The sequence below is a fragment of the Rhinopithecus roxellana genome, chromosome 19 (assembly GCF_007565055.1).
Source record: "Rhinopithecus roxellana isolate Shanxi Qingling chromosome 19, ASM756505v1, whole genome shotgun sequence".
NCBI classification, from domain to species: domain Eukaryota; kingdom Metazoa; phylum Chordata; class Mammalia; order Primates; family Cercopithecidae; genus Rhinopithecus; species Rhinopithecus roxellana.
In genome coordinates, this window is record NC_044567.1 from 23,477,690 (window position 1) to 23,500,647 (window position 22,958).

Consider the following 22,958-nt stretch of genomic DNA (forward strand, 5'->3'; position numbering starts at 1 on the left):
TGGCCACCCCTCCCATAGGACTTGTATACCTCAGACTCTGCCTGCCACATAAATGTCCTCTAATTGTCAGAGCACTGCCAGGTAGACCTTCCCCTCTCCAGTTTACAAAGGAAGAAATGAAAGATTTGAAGTGAGATTACAACTAAAAGATGTGGGATTAAAATAAGATATCTGGGAAGAGGTTCCAGTTATTAAGATCCTGCTGGTCTCACCTGGTCTGAAGAGTTGGAGTTTTATCAGTTATTCTCACCTTTTATTCAGAATAAGCAAGGATCCAGCAGAGGAAGGGGACTGTCACTGGCAGGCCCTGCCTTGACTGCTGTCTCACTTCCCTGCTCAGAAAGTGCCCAGGCCTGCACATTACCACCCAGGCTCCTTGCCACCATGTTTCTGGTCTCTTACAGGCCTTCCCCACCTTCCCCTCCAGCCTGACCTCCCACCTCCCCTTCTGCAGCAACCTCTGCATATTTCACCTCCTCCACCTTCATGCAAACATAGGATCCCAGCATCCCCAGCACACACCCTGTTCCCCTGGCCCTGGTGCATGTTGGTCAACCCTCAGGAGACTGCTACCCTCCCATCCTGCCCAGTCGTCATTTTAGGCCAAGCTCAAATCTCACCTCCTCTGTGTTGCTTTCCCTGACCGTGAAGCCAAATGTGTGCAACTCTGTCTCTGAATTTCTGCACCACCTACTCACTGGATACTTGGACCTGGGCAAAGAGTGTATGCTGTCTTTTCCATTAACTTGCTCACCAATTCCCTTTGTTCTGCCATTGGAAAAGGTCCAGCCCTGGTGGTCCCTTCAGCCCCTCCCTCACCCATACTCCCACGAGTGTCTTGACCCACTACTGGTTCTTTGAACCGAGTCTGAATCATCTTTGTTATCCCCAGCCACCAGCCCTCTCCCTGCCCAGCAACCAGCACTGGAAGGAGAGCCAGGCTGAGCCTCAGTTAATATTTGTTGAGTGACTGGATGGGTTTCTGTGGCCTCTGAGAGGCAAATGAAACCCAGTCAAAGCAATGGGAATCATTGATTAAAAGTCACACTTGTTAGTTTCCGGCCAGGTTTCAAATCTGATTCTGGGTTGATCATTTCCCCCACCCCACCTTTGTCACTAAGGCTACTGGAGGCCCCACCAGGGGCAGAGCTGTAATGGGAGTTTGGGCTGAGACTGTCCTCTGCATATTTCTTAGTTGTCTAAAGTCATCTTTCAACTCTTTCACCAAGGCACAGTGATTCCTGTCAACAAGGAGGAAGTGCCAGTGTGACCTCTGTGACCCTTCAGAGTCCCCTCTCCAGGTGCTGCCCCAACATGAAAGCAGGAATTACTGTGGAAAGGCACAGGCTTGGACTGAGGGGCTGGGGGAGGGCTGTTGGACCCCCAGAGCATGGGCTCTCCTCTGGAAGCATTAACGGAGGTAAATGGTTAACAAAAGGGAGGATTTCTCCCTGTTCCTCCTCCTCTGCCACAGTATTGACTTTTAACCACTGACCTTTCTGTGAGGTGTGAGATTCTGAACAAAGTTGAACGTGGTCATGGATGGTTAAATTCCCACCTTTCCCTTTGGCCCCTGCCTCTGCCCTCTGCCTTCTCGAAACATGGCCCGAGATGTAGAGGCCACCCCCTGGATGTGGTGGCCGCTAAGAGAGGGAGACACACTAGCTCACAGAAAATGAAAGTTGGCCATGACCCTCTGACCCTTTAGGAATCCAGAGGCTTGGCTCCTAGAAGCCACTGAGCGCTGTACTAAGGCCAGGCCAAGCCAATCTGATTGAACTTAACAGAGAAGTGAAGTTCCCTAGCAGAAGAAGGCATTTTGGAGCACCCATCCCGGAAACAGCTTTCTAGCCTCGGCCTTCTACTTATTTCTTCCTGCCCACTCCTCCTCCCACCCCACCCCTGCCCCCAGGGACCTGCCAGCCCACTGCATAAGACATTTTTTAATTTGCTGGCAAAATCCCCCAGCACCAGGCTTTGCAGCCCTCCCCCGTGACCCACATTTTTTTTTATGGGGTATAGCCCGCTAGCTTGCACTTCCACCCCTCTGCACCCTTCATTGAGTTTTGGGAGAAGCACCATCCGGTCGTGTCATTTGTTCAGGATGACTTTTCCATTCCATGCCCACTGTGTTCATTTTCCTGGCATGTTCCCATCATCTCCTGGCTCCAGTTGGCCAGGGCCAGCATGCCATCTCCATGCTGTTGTGTGTGACTGTTTGGTGCTGACCTGAGGGGTGGGTTGGAGGAGTATGAGCCTGGGCTGGGTCCTTGGAAAGCCTGGAGTTTCTTGGTTTCATGCATTATCCATCCCCGACCACTGAGAGCTGAATAGGAGCATGCAGTTAGTGCCCTTGAGCTGGTCTTTGTGACCTTTCCCTAAGCAGCCCAATCATACACTGCCATGCAGCTTTGAAGTTCAGACCTGGTTTCCAAATCCACAAAAGCTGAGAGGAGAAAGAAAATCTGAGGGGTACCCAAGATGCCGGCTTTGTCCCTACATCCTTCCCTACCTCAGCCCTGTGCGGCAGGCAGGAGTGTAGGAACTCAAGCAGCTGGACTGGGGAGGAGGGAGAGAAGGAAGGATGATACCAGTTTAGGCTAGTGAGGAATCTGTAAAACCCTAGATGTGCTGTGCCTGGGAACAGACCATGAACACCCCCGCGAAGCTCTCAGTGGTCAAACCAGATGTGGGTATCGACTCACTTTGATCTCAGCTCTTCCCGCTCTCTTAAAGGTCCAGTCTGTGATCCTCTTTAAAGGACTATTTTATTTTCAATACAGACACAGCCCTTGACGTAGCAGTAAAAACCTTCCCCCCTGAGAGACACGTGGCTGTGAAGTGTTTTGGTATGTAACATCCTATCTTTGCCTGTGTGGAAGGGGTTATCCCATTGCTTCTTTTGTCCCTCAAGAGGGTGCTCTCCCTAAGCCCTCGTGCCCAGGCCCAGGAGCACTCTAGGGAGGGCAGGGGTCAACTCAGATGGGACATCCTTTCTGGCAGGGGACTGGTTTGGGATGGGGAGCGGCTGTCATCCTTCACCCAACAAGAGTTTCTTTGAGAACGCTACTCCCTGCCCCCCACTTTGAAGATGGAAGTCAAATTTTCGGACTCTGCTGTGCAGAGCAGAGAGGTCACTAGGCTCTAATGCATTTACCATTGACTGCCCCTCTTGTAGTGCGTCTATTAGTGAGTAATTTGATTTGTACCTATTCATTTGCAGTCCCTGCAGGAGCCTGGAGCTGGCCCCTAGTATAATTGGTGCTGTCTCTATTTTTACATCATTAGATTAGCCCCGACTCCTGGCCACTTGTTGTCTGCGCTTGTCTGTCCATTTATACAACCTAATGTAACACAAAATTCATTACTGATCACATTACTTTCAACTCTGAAGCCAGCCTTGTGATAAACATTTGGTTAACCCCTTCCTACCCACGGGAGGGCTGACAGAACAAATGCACTTCCACCCGACAGGCAAATCAATATCTTAATACACCAAAGTGGAATTGCATTTCTAGATTTGTTATTCCTCCTGGAGGAGCAAATGGAAAGGCTCGCCTGAGCCAGCTGAATTGAATAATGAATAGAGCCCCGGCACCAGCAGCCAGTCTGCGAGCACAGCACAAAGCCAGACCGGCATCAGCCCGGCCTTTTCCATCTGGACGGGCGGCGGCACCACCACAATTAGCAGAGACCGTGATCCTTTCCCAGCCACAGCGTGTGGGCTTGAGACACAGGCTGGGACCCCAACGAGGGCAACAGAGGCCACGCCCCAATACCATTCCTTTAGCTAGGCTTGGCCTAGAACACTAGATCAAGAACTGGGTTAGTTAACTTCAAACCTTGTTCACTGATGTCAAGGCTACCAGACGCTAAATGCCACCGAGAAGTTAAATCTATTACTAAACTCAGGTTTACCATTTGGAAACAAACCTAAAAAGCTCTTCCTCTTTAGAGCCAGGTCAGTGACACTGGGATTGGTTGGTTCATACCAACTTGTGTGTGTGTGCCTGTGCCCAGGGCCAGCATTCTTCGGCACACAGATGCCATGTGTGCCTGTACGTGGTTCTAGTTCTCTGGTAGGGTTGCTGTGAGCAACATGTGGGACTCCAACACGGGAGCTGGCCAGGAGTCTTAAAGGGACCTCAACCTCAGCACAGCATTATTAATCTAGAAAATTCTCTCCTACCCCCAGCCTAGTCATCCTCTCCCCAACCCCCATTGGTCTCTGGGTAGCAGCCACAGCCCTAATAAGTCATTAACTTTCAAGACAGCTTGTTTCAAAGTGAAAAATACTCCCACTTATTAAGAAACTCTCATAAAGCCTGGGGCCAGGCACGGTGTGGCTTACTCTTGTAATCTCAGGACTTTGGGAGGCTGAGGAGGATGGATCACCTAGGTCAGGAGTTTGAGACCAGCCTGGCCAACATGGTGAAACCCCATCTCTACTAAAAATACAAAAATTAGCCAGACATGGTGGCACACACCTGTAATCCCAGCTACTCAGGAGGCTGAGGCAGGAGAATCAGTTTTTGTTTTTTGGCCTTTTTTTTTTTTTTTTTTTTGAGACAGAGTTTCACTCTTGTTGCCCAGGTTGGAGTGCAACAATGCAACCTCAGCTCACTGCAACATCCACCTCCCAGGTTCAAGGGATTCTCCTGCCTCAGCCCCCCCAGTAGCTGAGATTACAGTCACCCGCCACCACGCCCGGCTAATTTTTTGCATTTTTTGTAGAGACAGGGGTTTCACCATGTTGGTCAGGCTGGTCTCGAACTCCTGACCTCAGGGGGTACACCTGCCTCGGCCTCCCAAAGTGTTGAGATTACAGGCGTGAGCCACCGTGCCCGGCCAGGAGAATTGTTTGAACCCAGAAGGTGGAGGTTGCAGTAAGCTGAGATCACACCGCTGCACTCCAGCCTGTGTGAAAGAGTAAGACCCTGTCTCAAAAAAAAAAAAGGAAGGCAGGAGGGAGGGAGGAGGGAAGGAAGGGAAGGAAGGGAAGGAAGGGAGGGAGGGAGGGAGGGAGGGAGGAAGGGACTCTCAGAAAGCCTGTACCACAATGATTAGAAAAATCGGCGTAGGGGAAGGAGAATGGAACCATTACCATGAAAGTCGTAAGTGCCATGAACAGAAGATCCTCCAGTGGGAAGGGAAGTGGGGAAAAGCAGCCCTCTAGGGACCATTCTGCCTGGATTTGGATATGGGGAAGTTCTGGGCAGAAGGCCGAGGGGCAGAGGCACTGAGGCCTGAAACAGGACCCCCTCTCACAGAGGACTGCACCTTGGACCCTGCTGCCCCTTCAGCTGTCCAGAACCCCTCCAGGCCAGAAGTGGCAAACAGTCCTGTGAGACGTGGAGGTCCTGGAGATTCCTGGAGAGGGCCAGGCACCACTCAGGGCCTTGTCTATTAGACGGATTCTTCCACCATCTCTCATACCTCTCCTCCTTCGTGTACAGGGAGGGGGCAGGGAGAGGGGCGCCTCCTTGCAGCAGGCCCAGGGCCTCAAGGTGAGAAGTAAGAAGTGGGGAAGGGCCTCACCCTGTCCTGGGCTGTAGGACCAGGCCCAGGTACTGAGAGCTCCTTGTCCCAAAGACTCCAGAATCATAACCCTCAAGCACTTCCTGCTATGAGGAGCTACAAAGCAAGCAGGGGTCCCCTCAGCAGGGTATTATGACACCACCACATCCCAGCAGTGGAAGGACACTGATGTGTCACTGAGGTGAGCCTGGGCACAGTGCTATCTCCTCGGGGTCAGGGAGACCCTTTCAGAAGGAGTCGGGGCACTAACTCCCCACCCCCACCCCCGATGAACCCCCAGCACACTGTCTTGCTCGGCTGCAAGCCCGCAGCTTTGACATCAGCTGTTAAACCTCTCAGGTGGGTAAATGGAACACGGGGGTGGGGGAGATCCGTGTATCACATGGTGGCCCCAGCCCCATAAGCTCTAGAAAACAGATAAGGGCACAGGCCTTTGCCTTTGCAGAATAGGATGGACCAGTGGCAGGGAGGAACGCGCGTCTGCCTGTGGAATGAGAGACTGTGATTTCTTAACCTTGATGGAAAAGGGGAAAGCCACATCTTACCAAACTCTTCCGCTGCGTCGTAGGGAATTTAATTACATTTGGACATTGGAATGAGAAGCAGATGTGGCTCTGGCCTACCGGCCAGCAGCTCTCAAAGGACAGTCGCTGTCCTGTGGTCTGCAGGGCTCAGTGCTATCTCGTCACACTGGAGGGTAGCTTGGGGAGACCCCTTCCCAGGAACTAGGGTGGGTCTTCCAGGCTTCAGGGCTGGACTTCAGGACACAGACAGGTCAAGGCCAGCTGCCAGCACCTAGTGCCAAGGACCAGTCTCCAAACCCTGTCCCCTCTTCATAGCTGGGCAGAGCAGGCCTGTGTGCTGGTGCCTGAGACTCCTCCAGGCCCCTCATTGGCATCCACACAGAGGGGTGGCGTGGCAGCACCTGGATGGGCGTTCTCCATCCCAAGCCCGCCTGCCATGCCCCTTAGCACTGAGTCCACCCCAAATGGCATCGGCCAAGGCTCTGCCCCCAGGTTGGCACCGAGGAGCTGGAGCTAGGAGGGGTATTTCAACCCCCCTCCTGGGGGGCCCTCCTCCTGCTAGAGACAGCAGAGGCAGCAAAGCTTATTTTTTTACCCAGAGGTCTCACGTGCGTGTCCAGTGCGGGTTCTGCTTCTTAAAGGCCCCCACATGCTTTTCTCATTAGAGCCATACACGCCCAGTGAGGTCACTAGAGCAGACCCTCCCCTCCTGTGCCACAGATGCTGATGCAGATGAGAAGTGAAGTGACTCGCTCAGGTCATTTGGCACATCTGTGATAGAACAGAGGCCAGAGCAAAGTCTCAGCCTCTTAGCACAGTCCTCCTCCTCCCCAGGCCGTCCACAGGGAGCGGCAGGGCAGGGCTTCTCCCACATCTGGCCGATCCTCAGCGTGGCTCCGGCCAGTCCTCAGACACATCCAAACTAGGGACATAGGAGCTGGGTCAGCGCAGCCTTTTCTGTCCCCTCGGATAGCATGTGGTGACCGCATGTACTCTGCCTTGGTCAGGGTTTCAGGTTTCACTAACGTAGTGGGCACTGAGAGGGTCCCTGGATGTGGGGTGCAGTCGAGGTGGTCTGGGTGGGTGATCTTCTCCTTTGAAGCCAAGACTTGGGGAGGCGTGGGTAAGGTGGCTTTCCTAGGAGTGAGGTGTGGCAGCCTTCTTGGGGAAAATGGCCCCAGTCCCCACCAGGCCAGCACACCCTGTGGCTCAGACCTGCCCATGCCACCACTCTTTAGTCGTTCAAAGGCTGCAAAGGAGAACCCGCGCTAGGCTGAAAGCTCTGCCTGGAACTCCAGTGCCCTCCCCATGACACACACAGGCACCGTCAGCTATGGAGGAGAGGCGTGGCTGCAGTAAGGGACAGGTCCCTCCCAAGTCCTCCTCAGTCCTCAGGGCTCTCTCCTCCCCAACCTTTCCCACCTTCATTCTCCCTTCCCCAGCATTGCAATACACATCTTTCCTGGCATCTGCCCCTGTCCCTGCTGGGCACCCCCAGGTATCTGGAGCTCTAACCTGTCTCTCAGCCCCGCTCATGGCATTAAGGCCGCATTGGCTTGCTCTCATGAACAGGGCTTCCTGGAGCCTGAGAAGCTTTCCTCTGTGGGTCCTAGAGGGAAGGGGAATGGGTGGGGGAAGGTGACATGCCCGTGCCCTCCCTGGTTTCTCGGGTGGAAGCTCAGGCACAGAGAGGGCCCGCTGCCTACCTGACTTGCAGTGTCCTCAGCCCTCACCCTAGCTAGGTGTTGGTTATGACTTTCACCTTCTGGGGCGGTGGATGTCTGGCGGCATCTGAGGTCTCTCATCCTCAGGTCTCCCAGCAAACCCTGCTGAGGCTTTAAAGCACCTGTGCCTGGCCCCAGTGGCCAAGGGCAGCAGTTCCAGGCATCCTGAGTCAAAAGCACCAGAGACTTCCCTTCAGTGTTTGGAGCTGGTGAGGGCTGGATGCAGGAAACGCCATGCGGTCTTGCTTCATTCTGTGACAGCATTCTGGATCTCACTACCTGTGGGGTCAGAAACAAAAGCTGGGCAAGGAGGAGAGAAAGCATGTTCCTGGGAGCCTGTGTGTGGAAAGAGACTCCAGCCAGGAAGGAGGCCATGCCTGCCCCCAGGCCCCAGCACTCAGGCAGGAGCTCTCAGGAGCCCAGGCTGTGTTGCGGGGAAGGCACCAGTGCATGAGGTGCCTGGGCCAGGGGTCTGTGCTCAAACTTAGGCATGAAGCCCCCGAGATAACAGCAGGCCAGAGTGAGCCCTGCCTCTCACCTGCTCCTTGGTGCCTGCAGCCTAAGTCAGGGTTCCTGTTAGCAGAAGCAGAGGAGTCTTTTCATCCTCAGCTTCCAGAAGCTGCCCTCCTTCCTTCCTTCAGCATGCCTGGGAAGGGAACAGAAACCCCTGCCAGAGGAGAAAGGGGACTCCCTTCTCAGTCCCTGCTAGCCCAGGCCCCATCCTCCCAAGCGCTCACTGCTGGTGGGCAAAGAGGACTCCTGGTCTGTGGGCATGGCAGCCTGGCAGCCTGTGAGCTCTGAAGCCTTAGGGAAGAACCTGGTGGGGAGGGGAGCCCCACACTGCTGGGTGAAGCCTGGTGGGGCAGGTGGTAGGGAAGAGGGAAAGCGCAGGGGAGCCAGGAAGCCTGGGAGGTGGGTATACTGAGTGCAGTGGGAAGCAGGACTGCCTTTAACTGCTGCACTTTTCACCTCCTAAAAAGTGCCCTGGGGGCTGAGGCTGGCTCCATCCCAGAGTGTGGTCTCTGACAAGGCTGTCAGGGTTTAGAGCCAATCTCAGCCAACTCCATCTCTGTCTCACAGAGCAGGCCCCCACCTCCTCAGCCACCCTCTGGAAGAGACAGCAGTTGTTTTCAGGCACAGGACTGGTGTAAGACAAGCAGCCCCAAGCCATGTCTGCCTGGGCCACCACCTCTCCAGGTGCCAGCGCCAGCACCAGGAAGCTGCCAGCCCTGCTCAGCCCCACACAATTTGCTCAAGTCTTCCCTCCACTTAGCCTCTCTCTCTCCAAGCCCCATTTTGCATAGCCGATCCTGTTTGCAGGACATAAGGGCCCTATGTGCAGGCCCCTTGCTGACCAAGTTGATCCCTTAGGGGCAGACCCCATATGGTCCGTTTACTGAACTTAGAGCAGTCACGTGACCCGCTGGTCTCCTCTTCACATGTCCCATCGAGGGAAAATGCAGAAAATGCCTGACCTCCTAATGAGAGGACCTCCCCAACTATGTACCTCACTCCCCATTCAGGAACCCCCAGGCAGAAGGGGACTGAGGCTGTTGGTTGCAAACCTCCTCAAAGCCAGGCACTGGGCAAGTGCGGGCAGCTCGGCTGGCTGCTGTGTGCCGCGAAGCCATCCGCTCCCCTGGGCCACCACCAAGCCCAGCCCCAGCAAGGGTCTTAACCACAGTCCCTGCTGATGTGGGAGAGCTGAGAGGTGGATGCAGAAGGGAAAAATCGATGCATGTCAACAGGGTTGGAAATTTATTTTCCATCTTGGAAGAGGGTATTTGCAAAGAGACGAGGAGGGAAATGAAAAGCTGTAAACACATATCTGCCATCTTCCTCCCTGGGCTATTTCTTGATTAAAAAGAAAGAATCCTTCCCAAACTCCAGTGGAAGCCAAGCTGATGAGGGCCTGGATGGCAGAGACACCTGCTGGGGAGGGAGGCTGGAGAGGGACCCTGTAGTCCTGTGGATCATCACAATGACTAATCCGATTGCAGCAATAATAGTAACTCACATTTGCTGACTGGAAGCGTTAAGCACTTTGTGATGCACTCTACATGCATTATTTAATTTCATTCTTAGAACCAGGCCATGACACAGACGTTGTTAACCTCATGTTCGGGAACCTGAGGCACAACGATTCGAATAGCTTTCCCAAACTCTCCCAGGTAGCAGGTGGCCGGGGGCTGTGCTCTTAACCACTTCCCTAAACGCCTCCACCAAGCTAGGCAGACACTGCCCCTCTGCCTTCTCGGGTTCTCCAAGTTGGGGGGATGGACTGGCTGGGGGAAACATCCTCATCCTCCCGCTCACTGCTGGAAGCAGGCAGAGCTGTGAGTGCAGGGTCAGACTGGACCCTAAGGTCTCATCCTACTCCCACCAGGCAGCGTGGGTGGAGATATGCAGCCAGGGCTCAGTCACAGTGCTCTGCCAGTTCCTTCAGTGGGCAGCATCAGTGCTCATGTACAGAGCCGTGGACGCTGCTCCTTTTGTGGTGGCAGAAGTGCCAGAGCTGCCCAAAGGCTGAACCAGGGGCCCCAGGCAGCCTCTTCCTAAACACATACAGAGCACTGCCCTCCCTGGCCCCACTCAGTCCCTGAGACTAGGGCTCAATGCCCCTGCTTCCAGAAGCCAGAGGAGTTTTTCTCAGGGCCTTTGATTGGCCAGACGTCCAGCTTGGAAGAGACCCAGAGGACACCAAGCCCGAAGCAGGACTTCCTCACTCTTTTGTTTTGTTTTTTGAGATGCCAGGCTGGAGTGTAGTGGCACAATCGTAGCCCACTGCAGCCTGGAGCACCTGGGCTCAAGGGATCTTCCTGCCTCCTGAGTAGCTGGAACTACAGGCACATGCTACCACACCTGGCTAATCTTTTAATTTTTGGACACGGTTTTGCTGTATTGCCCAAGATGATCTTGAACTCTTGGCTTCAAGTGATCCCCTTGCCTTGGCTTCCCAAAGTGTGGGATTATAGGCGTGAGCCACTGCACCCTGCCTGACTTCACCTCTGACCTGCTGCTGGGCGCCCTGGTTTGGCCTCTCCAGCTTTCCCTGCGTCTCACACAGGCCCTGTGCCCTCCGCATTTCACCCCTTCTGGGGAGTCTGCTGCCCATCAACTCACAGCCTGGCAAAGGGACCACAACACTGCACTGTGGGCAGGGGGGCAGGGGCCATGCTGCATGACCCAGCTCAGGAGTAGGGTGAGGTATGGGCAGCTGTGCCCTTGCCTCCTCACAGAGAGCGACCCCACCCCACACCATCTCCCTGGGCACATGCTCCCAGGTGACCAGGGTTGCTTCTCTCTAAAAAGGCCAGCCCCCTCTCTCCGCCCCCTCTGACACCTCTGAGTTTGGACCGGCCCCATATGGAGTGGGGCAGCATGTGGATCCAGCTTGCTTTTTTTTTTTTTTTCACCCTGAGAACAGTAGTGCCAAGGATTGAGCTATCTCATCCTTCACTTGTTTCACGAAAGCAGAGGCACCTTTCCTTCAGGTGCTACTCATTCATCATCCCCCTACCCCTGGGGCCTGTCTATCCTGGCCCAAGGCATAGAGGGGCAGCTGCGGGTTAACAGGCCCATTTCCAATATGAGCCAACAGGAATGGCTCTCCAGCATGGGCACGGGGGCCGGTCTTAGTGATGCCGGAGCTGCCAGCACCCTGTGGCCCGCACCAGCACCCGTTCTTTCTTGGGGGATGGGGGAAGGGGGTGAAGAACCAGGGCTAGTGGCTGCTTCCTCTTCCTTGGTTTTGCTCTCTGCAGCATGGGTATATAGCTCCCACCGCCCAGGGAAACCACATCCCTGGAGAACGCAAGGTCACAATGAGGTGACTGGGTCTAGCCACTTGCCTGAGAGGCACTCCTCTCCTGCCCTACTTCGGGGCCTGGAGAACAAGCTCTTTGAGAGCTTTTCCCACTGACCAGAATCTCCACACCTCTAAGCGGGGAGGCGGCTGGGGACAGTTTCCTTGTTTCCTGCCACAGAGCCCCCAGCACTCCCTTCCGGGCCCTGGCAAGTTCCTCATGGACTTCCCCCACAGGTCCACCTCAGCCACAGGACAGCTGCCCAGACCTGGGGGTCTTGGGAGTGGGGGAGGAGGGCAGCAGCCAGGAGTTGGGCCACTGAGGCAGAAGGTCCAAGGGCGCCCCTAAAAACTGCAGTCTGTCTCCCTGTCCTCTTCCAGCAACCCACCCGCATGGGGCCCCATCTGGCACTGCATGGGCCGTAGGTCCACACCCTTCCCACTTCCTAAAACTGTTCCTCATGCTGAACCTGTGACTCCTCTCCCCCTCCCCCACACTGAATGGAGTCTCGGCCCCCCTGTCACAGTAGATCCATCTCTGCGACCTCCAAGAGCAACTGATCCCCAGACCCTACACATGCATGTCACTGTCCTCCTTGACTGCAAGCTCCCCCTCCTCACGGTGTGCCCCCGCACCTCCTGACACCTCTCCACCTGCTTGCAGAGATCAGTGTACTTCTCAATCGTTGTCCATATCTTTTCCAAAAAGATTCCTCAATGCTTTTCTTTTCAAAAGGGAAAAAAAAAGGAAAAAAAAAACAATGCCAACAGCCCAGCGTCCGTGAGCAACCCAACAGTAACAAAGCATGCGTTCGGGATGGAGGAAGGTAAGGCCACACGTTTCCATTTGCCGCTTGCTCCTAGGGCTGGGCGGCCGGGATGACTTGGAGTGGGGAATCTGAGCAGCCTTCCTCCCCTCCACTTCCCACACACACCCCTGCTGCAGGGGGAGGAACAGAAGGGGTCTGAGAGGAGGCATGGAGAAAAGCACCCACAAAGCTGCCCTGGGGCCAGCAAGCCACCGTTTCTTTCACTGTTAGTCTATGTTGAAGAATGGGCCGCCACCTCCCCTTACTACATCATTCATTCATTCATTCATTCATTCATCCTAGAAATGTTTAGGGCATCCGTGATTTTCCAGGCCACTAGGGATACAGAGATAAGGCACAGAACCCCCCTGAGGGGGTCTCCTCTAGATGAGGAGACACATGGGAGGGTGAGGGGGCCTGGGCTAGGAGTCAGCATAGCGCAGGGTGGGGTCTGGCAGGCTCTGTGGGGGAGGACAGGGCGGGCTCATAGAGGAGTGGATACTCATGCTAAGCTTTGGAAGATGAGTAGGTGTTCTGGGGCCCAGGGAGCCAGTGTAGGGCTTTTTAGAACAATTTACATGAGCATAGGCCCAGAGGCCTGGAACCACCTGGATGGGTCCAAACACCACACAGCTTCATCACTTTCATGTCTCAGACATAATAATGGGTACCACTAGTGAGGGGTTGGCAGCAGGTCATGGGAAGGCCATTTCATAGTGCTGGGGAGTTCAGAGCTTGCCCTGGGAACTGTTAGGAGTGGTTGAAGGCTTTTACGCAGAGGAAAAGCAGGATGAGGGCTGTGCTGTGGACAGCCCACTCTGGCTTTGGCACAGGGCAGGTGACCTGGAGTCAGGAGACCCAGGCGCACAGTGCAGGCTTAGCCAGGGCAGAGGCAGAGGAGGGAGAAGTTCAGCAGAGCCTTGGTTACCCTGGGATGCGGGGGCGAGGGAGAACGCTGCCCCCATCCATCTTACCCGGGCCTAACTGGCAAACGGAAAATTCGAACAAGGCACTCAGGCAGTCCCTGGCCCCCAAGAACGGCACATTCATCTTGTAAGTCCCTGGGCGGCTTTCCCTGCACTGTGGTGTGATGGGCTGGGGTGCGTCCATGAAGACTGATTGGTGGGACCACCGAGGCTGCTGGGGTATTTGCTGGGGGCCTATGCCAAGGGACGGTGGGGGTGCCATGCCTGGGCCTGGGCTCCCGTTTCCTGGCTTCCTTGGCAGTGTGGACGTAGAGGCATTTTGCATCAAGGCTGTTGAAGCTGTCCCTGAGCTGTAAAAAGGGGCCAGCCTTCCCCATCCTGGTGGCCCTGCCTGCTTCTTCCTCGGGGGACTTCTTCCTTAGGCCTGGCGGCCCGATCCTAAGGAAGCCCCTGCTTTTCTTGCTCCTGCCGGTGCTCTTCTCCCACCCGCCTGGCCCTGCTGTCAGCGCCCCCTAGTGCCGGGCCGGCCGCGCATGAGGGCGGTGGTACCTCAGAGGTCGCCCACAACTCGGCTTGCTTGTGGGGAAAGAAGGCAACAGAGGGGGCTCTTGGAATCTGGAGCTTCCACGTAGAATCCCCAGGGTCTACCCTCGGCTTTACCACCCTGTCCATCTCATAGCACGATGGCCTGTCACCCCAAATTAGGGTGATACTGAAGAAGGAGCAGGAAAAAAAGATGCTACCTGCCTTGTTTTCTATCCGTATCCAGATAGCTCTTGACTTTGCCAGGCAGCCAATGTCCCTTGGAGATCAGGGACCCTAGTCAGGCCCTCGGCCCCTGTCCACAGTCCCATCCCCCTACTTTCCCCAATTTGCCAAGAGGCCCTGGTGTCCCAGTGAACTGTCCCACCAAGACCCAGGCCACAGACTGGGCTGATGGATCCCAAGGGCCCCTCCCCCCACAAGGCCCAGGTGCCTGCCTCCTCTCCACTCCACTCTGTGGCCGCTGCAGGCCTGCAGAGAGTGGGGGTCAGTGGCTCGCTCCTGGCTGGCTGGTGCTGGCCGGCCCAGGAGTGAAGGCCGTGACCCCTTCATTCCCTAACCAGAGCCAGCTGTACTGCGCGTGTGGTGGCAGGAGGCCTGGGAGCGGTTGCAGGCTGAAGACCAAGGTCTCAAGCCAGACCAGATGAGTGCAACGTTTGTGCACATCTTGCTCTTTCAAATAACTGCTTTGAGGTCCTGCACTCCTGGGTGGACAGGCCAGACCCCCTCAGTCACAGGCAGGCGTCCCTTGGAGAAGGTTGCAGGTCTACATATCTTGGCTTGGGGCAGACACCAGAGACTGCCCAGTATGTCTGTGCCCACATGTCAGAGCCCCCAGGGGAGACTGAAAGGGAATCGGAACTGACCACCTTCAGAAAGCCAAGAAGTAATTGGTTCTTCCTTACACTCAGCAAGCAGGGAATTCCGTTCCCAATCCACCTACCCCAGGACCTGACTTGGGTCCAGAGATGGTAGGACAATTGAGGGGCCCATAGCTGAATGAGATGGGTCAAGCTGCCATATCTGAGATGGTGTGCAGGGCCAATATGGATGTGCAGGGCCAAGGAGGCAGAGGAGGAGGAGGGCAGGACTCCCTGACTGCCCTTCAGGTTGATGCTGAGGGGCATCCAGGAGACTTGGGGCCCAAAAGGAAAGGAGAAAGGAGGCACTTCAGGCAAACAGGGACCCTCTCTTCACTGGAGAAGGCCCCTCTTAAACCAGGGATCCTCTCCCAGGGTAACAGGACACTTGCCAGGAGGTGCCAAAGATGAGCCAAGACCTGGCCATCAGGCAGACTGTGTGGGTGAGCATGAGTGAACGAGTGAGTGGCAAAGCCAGGCAGAAGCTCCAGGCACAGGCAGGGTAGGAGAGAGGTGGGGACAGATCAGGCAGGGGCGCTGCAGGCCCTCCGGTGTCCTGGCTTCTCCCCGCCTGCCTCCCCTGTAGAGCCAGGACAAGAGGCACTGTGGAGTTGGGGGCATGCTGGCTGAGCATGAGTGTGTGCAGGTGCGGGTACAGGCCCTGTGAAGAGCTGTGTCGTCCACACACATCGTCAGAGTGGCCGTGCTTTGGGCCTAAAGGTCTTCCCGCAATAGGGAGACCGTGCTCTCACACCGGAGTCTGCCAGCCAGGGGGCTTTCCCTCCCCTGGCTGAGCCTTCCTGTGACCTGATCTGCCCCCTGCCCATCCAGGGAGCAGGTGGGGATCCACCTGCGGAAGGACACAAGTGAACCCAGAATGGTGCCTCAAGGCAGGCAGCCTGGCCCAGATGGTGCCCCCACTCCCCAGACCCAACTCTAACCAGGCCTGGCCCTCTCCTGTGTCTTGCAGAACTTCAGCGAGAGGGAAGCATCGAGACTCTGAGTAACAGCTCAGGCTCCACCAGTGGCAGCATACCAAGAAACTTTGATGGCTACCGATCTCCGCTGCCCACCAATGAGAGCCAGCCCCTCAGCCTCTTCCCGACTGGCTTCCCGTAGGTACCAGCAATCTGCTTCTGACTGGCCAGCCCCCTCCCCTGCTGGAGGAGGGGAGAAGCCCCGCTCTGGTCCTACCCTCCAGTCTCTGCTCCTCCTTCATCAACCACCTTCCCCAAGCTTAGTGACAGCAGCCACCCATCCTACCTGGATGGAGAAGAGACCCTTCTCCAAGCACCTCGGCGCACCTGCCCTCTGCCACACCTGTCGGTGGAGGCTGTGGCCAGGAGAGACTGCAGAAGCTTGGTCCCTGTGTATGTTTGCATATGACATCCTGCATTGGATCCGCTTTTGTATTTTTTAACCATACCCACGGTAGGGTGGGGAGGGGGGCTTGGAACAGTGACCAGATCTGGGGGCCTGAGTGGGGACAGAGTTGATGGTCTACCCAGCCATCTTGACTCTGAGTGGATAGTCACAGCCTCAGCTCACGTCTGGCTGTGACACGCTGCCCCCAGCTTCCCCTGGTCAGCCCCACTCCAGCACAGGGTGAACGGAGGCCCAGAGTACTAGGGAAGGAGGAAGGGAGGAGACACCTCTTCTTCCTCCTTTCTTTCCCCATCTGTTCATGGGAAGAGTTTGTCTTTATCTTTAAGCCCCTTTACCCTGGTCCTGTACTGATCAGTGAAGGAAACCGTGGTTACTGAGGCCCTGTCGAAAAGTGCACGTCTTGTCCAATAAATCACGCTGCAATTGGTGTCTATCCCTGAGTTGCTGGGGTCAGGGTCCTCTCCAAACGCTGAGCAGAGTCCTTTGGCCTGAGTGCCCAGGATCCCAACACCCCCTTTCATGTGCAGCTTGGGGGCAGAAAGAGTCAGTGGAGGGTTGGAATGGGAAGAACTTTTGTCCTGGAATTTGGATGGGGCCTGATTTAAGCCCATTCTCCAAGCATCTTGATTTAAGTCCATTCTCTAAGCATCTTGCCTGTTACCAGAGGTAGTGAGTTCTTGGGGTGCCACAGGGTTGGACCCTCCTCCCTGGGGATCAAGGCTTTCCTTGTGCTGGTGGGTTGCTGTCGGGGGGAGAGTCTGGCAAAGCCTTACCTGGGGGGTACCTTGTAATTGTCTCTCTTTTTAAACTCAGAAGATGGAAGGGTGGTCAGGTGAAGGTGGGTATCTCATGAAACCTGGCTGGAACCTTCAGATGACAAGTTCCTGATTTTGTCCCCCCGCCCCACCACCACCACTTCTGGACCTAAGTCAGTGGCAACAAGGAGACAAGAACAGGGAGAACAAATGGTGCATTGAGCAGGAAGGAGATGAATGCTAGTCCTTTGTCCCCTTCCCTGGCCCACACTTCCCAGAGACCCCAGGCAGGCCTTGGAGAATGGAAGGAAGCCCACAGAGCCAGGTGTGGTTTGGGTGAAGTTTAATGGAACAGCCATAGAAAAGTTGAGTTCACAAACAGGCCTTCCCATGCAACTGTCCAGCCAGAGCTGGGGCAGCTCCTGGGGACCCTGCCCGCTTCACACACACCCACCCCATCCTGAGAGGCCTTCATCTTCAGTACCCTTCACCAGATCAGTTGGGCATGTTGAGGGCAGAGGTGGAGGGTTGTTGAATCATACTAGGCTCTGTAAGCTAAAAAGATGATCCTGCACGGGGTGGCATAAGCCAGTCCCTCCTGCCTGGGCACCTGCAGGGCAAGAAGTCACATGCCAGACTGAGGCATGCCGGGAACACTAGCCTGGCCCCAACAGTAGGGGGTGTTGGAGGAGCTGCAGCTTTTCCCCATCTCCTGAATTATTGATGGGCCTGGCACTGCCCCTACCCCCAGCTACAGCCATGTTTCAGTCATGGGGACAAGGAGGAGCATGCTACCGGGCTACCTGTGCGTGCTGCCCATGGCCTGTCTTCCTAGGGATGGCTTCAGCTGCCCTAGGAAGCATGAGCCTCTCTGAAACCACCCCAGGACACATGAATGTGGCAGACACCTTGCTGCCAGGGGCTCTCTCAGCCATTCAGGGAACTGGCTGGCAGCTTACAGAGTCAGGAGTCCTCCCTGGCCTGGCCCTTCCCCTTCAGCGGGGGCAAAACAGCTGTGGCCTCCCCACAGGGAAAGTGGTGGGTGTAGGGCTGGACTTGCCGGCTGAGCTTGCAGGACAATCTGGTTATTCATCTGCTTGAAGCCAGGGCAACTCTTTGAGTATGTGGGGGAAGGGTGAGGATAAGAGAGACCAGATAAGCTGGCCCCACAGCGGCTGCCACTGGAGCTCAGGTTATCAGAAAGGCCTTGGGCCTGGCCTCCGGCTAATTGGGGAGGTTATGAAGCCTGCCATAGCCTGTAATCGGCTGGAAGTGAGAGCTGGGCCCCAGGGTGGGGGACCTTACTGGCCACTGGCCCCAGAGCAGCCGCTTCCTATCCTCTACAGATAACATCCAGGGCAATCTGGGACTCACCCCCAGCCCCAGCAGACCTCATGGTGGCATCACCTGGGAGGGCATCAGAACATGAATCAAACTGTGGCTGGATCAGGGGACCTTTAGGAATCCATGTGACCTCCCGATTCTCTCAGCACTACCTGGTCAACAGGCAGCTTTACTACGGACTTCCAATTTGATGAAGGAAAAATACCTTCATGATCTGGAAAGAGGCTGGTGGGAGCCAGCGTGGCAACTGAAGGTGCGAGAGTACTGTCTGGGATGAGAAAAGGCCCAGGAGGCCTGAGGCCAATTCAAGCACACAAGCTCGAACACCAGGGCCAGCCCCTCTGTAAATGAGCAGAGGCCAGGCCAGGCAGCCACCAGTCTGGAAGTGGATATGGTTTCTCAGGGATAATTTTTTATTTTCACAATTCAGGGACTCATGAAACTAGAAAGTACCTGAGAGTTCTGTTCGATCCTCGTTTTTTGCAGATGACAAGCAAGCCTGAGCTCCAGAGAAGGGCAGGGCCTTGCCCAAGGTCACCAAGTCACACACCTAGTGAGCTGATCCCTGTCTGCACCTGGCTGCTTAACACCCTGGCCAGTTCCCTTAGAGGGACCCAAATCCGAGCTGACCTCCCTGTCCTGTGCCCCTATCCCATCCAGGACGCTGACCCTGCTGATCCCCATCCGGACTCCATCAGGCTTCCTGCCCGGGCTGAGAGACTGAATTTGCAGCTGCTCCCTTGCCCCTGTATAGTTGGAAGGCAGCCCCCACACTGCAGACCTAGAACTGGAGGCTCTAGAGGCAAAGGGACAGTGCATCCTGTATGTCTCGAATTCAGAGCAAGAGCCCAGGGGAGGGTGGCAGCCCTGGCATCTCAGGATCACCTTGCTGTAGGAGCAGGGGTAGGCAGCTCAGCAGCACCAGCTTCTTAGGAGTGGGTTTGGACTTGCTCTCTTTAAGGTCCCAGGGTCCCATCCCAGCTCTGCCACCGGCAGGTACGTGGCCTTGGGTACATGACTGCACCTCTGGAGTTCAAGGTCCTCATGTGTAAAGGAGGGAGTAGAGGGGAGAGAGCGGCATGCCCTTCCCGGGGGCGCGACAGAGCGGGAGCAGGCAGAGGGGAAGCTGCAGATCCACAAGGCAAACCCATGGTTCCAGGGGAAGTTGACAGCCAGGCCAGGTGCCCCTTAGCAGGGATGGGGAGGGCGGAGGCGGCACAACTAGAGCCCAGATTGTGGCACGCTGTAACCACGCTGCTCCAGGAAATCCCGACCCGCTCCCTGCGAAAGCGTTTCCGAACGCGAACCCAGAGCCTGTGAGCGCGCCGGCAAGCCCCGCCCCTCTGTCGCAGGTGGGCCTGTCCTAGGGGGTCCTTCCTGCGCTCTACCCCGTCTCTCAAGCCACCCAGTCGATCGCCCCGTTCACGCTCCCGTGATCCCAGACACCCATAACCATGATCTCGCCTCCATGCACATCCAGCGCACGAAGGTTCACAGACGCGCACCTCACTTCTGCGGACCAGGTGTCACAAGCGTACAGCCGCCACCCGCGGAACCGCGGCCCCGGGGCAGTGAGTCGTCTGCAGCTCCCCGGGTTATGGGATTCCCCAGAACTCTGGGAAAGTTACCCGAAGTCCGTCGGGGATGCGGCCTTGGTTCTCGGCCGCGTAATCTCGCCCTCAGGTGCAGAACGACGCCCTTCCCGGGCCCACAGCTGCCAGGCTGGGCCTTGCCATCGCATGCGCCGGAAGACCAGGGACGGGGCCACACAGGCCGTGGCTGCAGAGGCGCTTCCCAGGGCCACCCCGCGACCATGAGGGAGTCGAGCCGCCTGCTCTCCCCGCGTCCCCCGCCCCATCCCAGCCAGTTGGCCCGACCCTGCACGGGATAATTGGGACGGGAGGGAGGCGACGGGCGGGCTGCGGCTCCAGAGAGACTGCGCGCCTGTCAGCGGCAATTTGTTTAAGTGGACGGGACGGGACGGGCCGCTGCGGGCTGGGGTCACCGAGGCCGCGGCCCCCACCCCAGCCAGACCTGGGACCGCGGGGGATCCCGGCCCGGCCGCTAAACGGGGCTGGCTGGCGCCAGGGCTCCGGGAGGTGCGGTCCGGCGGTGAAGCCATGATGGGAAGCGACTCTGTCCAGGGAGTGTCCTTCACCCCCACACTTCCCACGTCCAGGCAGGGACCGACGCGCCCGGCGGCACCCTCACAGCGGGCCCATAGCACGGGGCCACACACGTCCCCTGAGCTTAGCCTGGGCACATTCGTCTGCCACCGAGGGCTCCCAGTCTGCAGCCCGCGCCCCGACACTCGGACGCACGTCCGTCGCCGGGTCTGCCACGCCCGAGCTTCCTGCTGCCCACTGCCCGCGGGCTCACGCAAGCCCGGCCCTGCACACAGAGGAGGAAGCGGCGGGGACCCCCTGCCACCTCGGAGGCTCAACCCGGGGAAGGCCCCAGCAGTCTCCCTTAACCCTGCGAGAGGTGACGGGGCCGGAGGACTTAAGGGCAGCCACGCCAGGCTCCCGACCGCGGCCCCACCCGGCCCAGGCAGTCCCCGCCCCCGCCCCCTTTCGCTGTTGCGGGAAGCGCTGGGCGCACTGACCGCGCGCCACCGGCCGGAGCCCGCCCGACGCCCCGGCCGGAGACCGCCTGCGAGAGGGAGGGGCGGCCAAGCGCGCGTCCCCCGCCCGTCTGCGGGACCCGGCCGATGCGAAGTGACAGGGGCCGGAGCTTTGTTGTGGAGCCTCGGCCGCCTGGCGCCAGCCGCCCCCGCCCGCGCCCTCCCCCTCCAGCCCCGGGCGGCCCGTGAGGCGCCCCCCGGGGCCTCTTAAAGAAACACGCACACTCGGCCCCGGGGACTCCGCCAGGGACGCGGGTTCCTGGGAAGGGGGAGGGGGCCAGCCTAGGCGGGGGAGGGGCCCAGCGGGAGCCGCACGGCTCCGCTCCAGGGCCGCCCAGGCCTCCCCAGCGCCAGTTTTCGATGAGCCTCGGGCATTCCTAGCTGGAGAGTTTGGCTGGGGGTCGCTACAGACTCTTCAGAGCGGCTGCAGCAGGACCTCAGAGTGATTGCGGGACCGCGGGGCGGGACGAGCGGTGGGATCCTGGCCCGGAGAGAGTCCCGGAAAGCCAGAGGGAAGGTCGGTGCCACTGTAGGTGGGGTCGCCGTCCCCAGATGCAGCGCTGCACTGTCGCCGCCACGTTTCTCGGTCAAATAACCCAGGCCTGAGTGTTTCAAACTCTTCAGGCCTCGGACCCCTGGACCAGCTATGGATGGACTAATGAAATGTACTAATGTCTAAAGCGCACACATTTAGATGTACACATACTCTTACAAGGACAAAAGTATGTGTCTACACACACACACACACACACACACACACACGACTTTGCAAATGTATTCACGGATTCGTAGGCCGGTACCTGGGTTCCCGGTTAAGGAAAGCTGCCCTGGTTATTATCTGGTCACCTCACCAGCTGCGCAAACGTGCCCACAACTGGTCCCTCCCCGAGGGGCCACATCTCGCCTAAGGTGGAGCCGGCAGGTATTTGCCTATGGAAAACTGCAATGGTTCCTGCCCCGACTGCGTAGACTGCGCAGCACGGAGTCAAAGATTCGTTCTGGCCAGAGAGGAGATACTAAGAGAGGAGGGACCCAGCCAAGAACGAGGTCGTGGAGAAAACCCTGTGGGGGCGGCGCTCACGTGCGGTGATGAGGAGTCGTGAGGCCCCTGGGGTCGGTACCGAAAAGTATGGAAAACGGTTGCAGAGGCCAAACTGCTTCCGTCGGTCCCGAATCCGCACTGCCAGGAGAGATCCGACCTTTAACAACGTTCAACAACGAGGTGCCCTGCGACCGGTGTGCGCAGCGGGCGGGCGCCTGCATGGGGCAATGTGGGATGTGGGATGTACGCGCCCACCACGCGGTTGTACGGGTGGGAATGTCACCCTTGGCTAGTGCATGCTCTGTCTTTTCCTTCGGAACACGACCTTCAGGAATCAGCCTGAGTGTTCGCGCCGGAGCCCGACTGGAAGCAGGTGCGTGGTCGCTTCACTCTTCCAGTGCACACCTTGAGTTACAGCTCTCGCTGCATACAGAGGGCACCACACGGGGCCCGAAACAGACACATACACATACCATCACTTCATGGGGGGGAAATACTGGGGCTGCCGGAAAACAAGACGAAGACTGATCACGGAAGAGGGGGCTTCAATTACAGGTGCTCGCCGACACCCCAACTCCTGCACGCGTTACTCAGCACTCCTTAATTTAGGAGACGTGCACTTCCGAGAGATAAGAACAAACTCTAAAAAAGTGGTTGGCAGAACGAAGAGAAGATACCGGTATTCTGGATGAAGGAGACTTTCGTCTCCGGTACCGGATAGGGCGAAAATTCGTTGGGTCGCGGGTGGAGAATCCGGGGTTCGCCCGCGCAGTGCTGCCCTGTGCTCAGCGAAAGGTGCGCTCACCTTCCTAGCCCTAGGACCCGCTCCTCCCGGCCGCCGGAAAGCTCAGGGCGGGGCCCGGGTCTGCGGAGAACTCCAGGTTCCTTCCGAGTCTTCCGGTGAAGGCGGGCGTGGGTAGGGGGTCCCCGCGTTTCCCCAGCGCAAGGCCGCGTCCAGCTCCCGCCCGCGTCGGCCCCAGCAGGGCTCGGCCATGGCTCCACTCACCAGCTCCCGCCACCTGGGATCCGCTCCCGGACCTCGGCAGCCCGAGCCTCCCGACTCGCCCGCCCACCGGCCT

General features: G+C 57.2%; 1 protein-coding gene across 9 annotated transcripts in view; it reads left to right on the forward strand.

Moving 5' to 3' along the window:
* Positions 1–16,555, forward strand: part of BCAS3 (BCAS3 microtubule associated cell migration factor) — a 733,207-nt gene extending 716,652 nt beyond the window's left edge. For 2 of the 9 annotated variants that reach the window (XM_030922806.1, XM_010364078.2), the window contains 3 exons: positions 2,784–2,849; positions 12,328–12,418; positions 15,700–16,546. In XM_030922806.1, coding sequence (XP_030778666.1) covers positions 2,784–2,849; positions 12,328–12,418; positions 15,700–15,736 — 194 coding nt within the window. In that variant the 3' untranslated portion in view covers positions 15,737–16,546. Of the gene's footprint in view, positions 1–2,783; positions 2,850–12,327; positions 12,419–15,699 lie in introns of all 9 variants that reach the window. The other 7 variants (XM_030922804.1, XM_030922809.1, XM_010364080.2 and 4 more) reach the window with 6 other exon arrangements.
* The last annotated feature ends 6,403 nt before the right edge of the window (positions 16,556–22,958 follow it).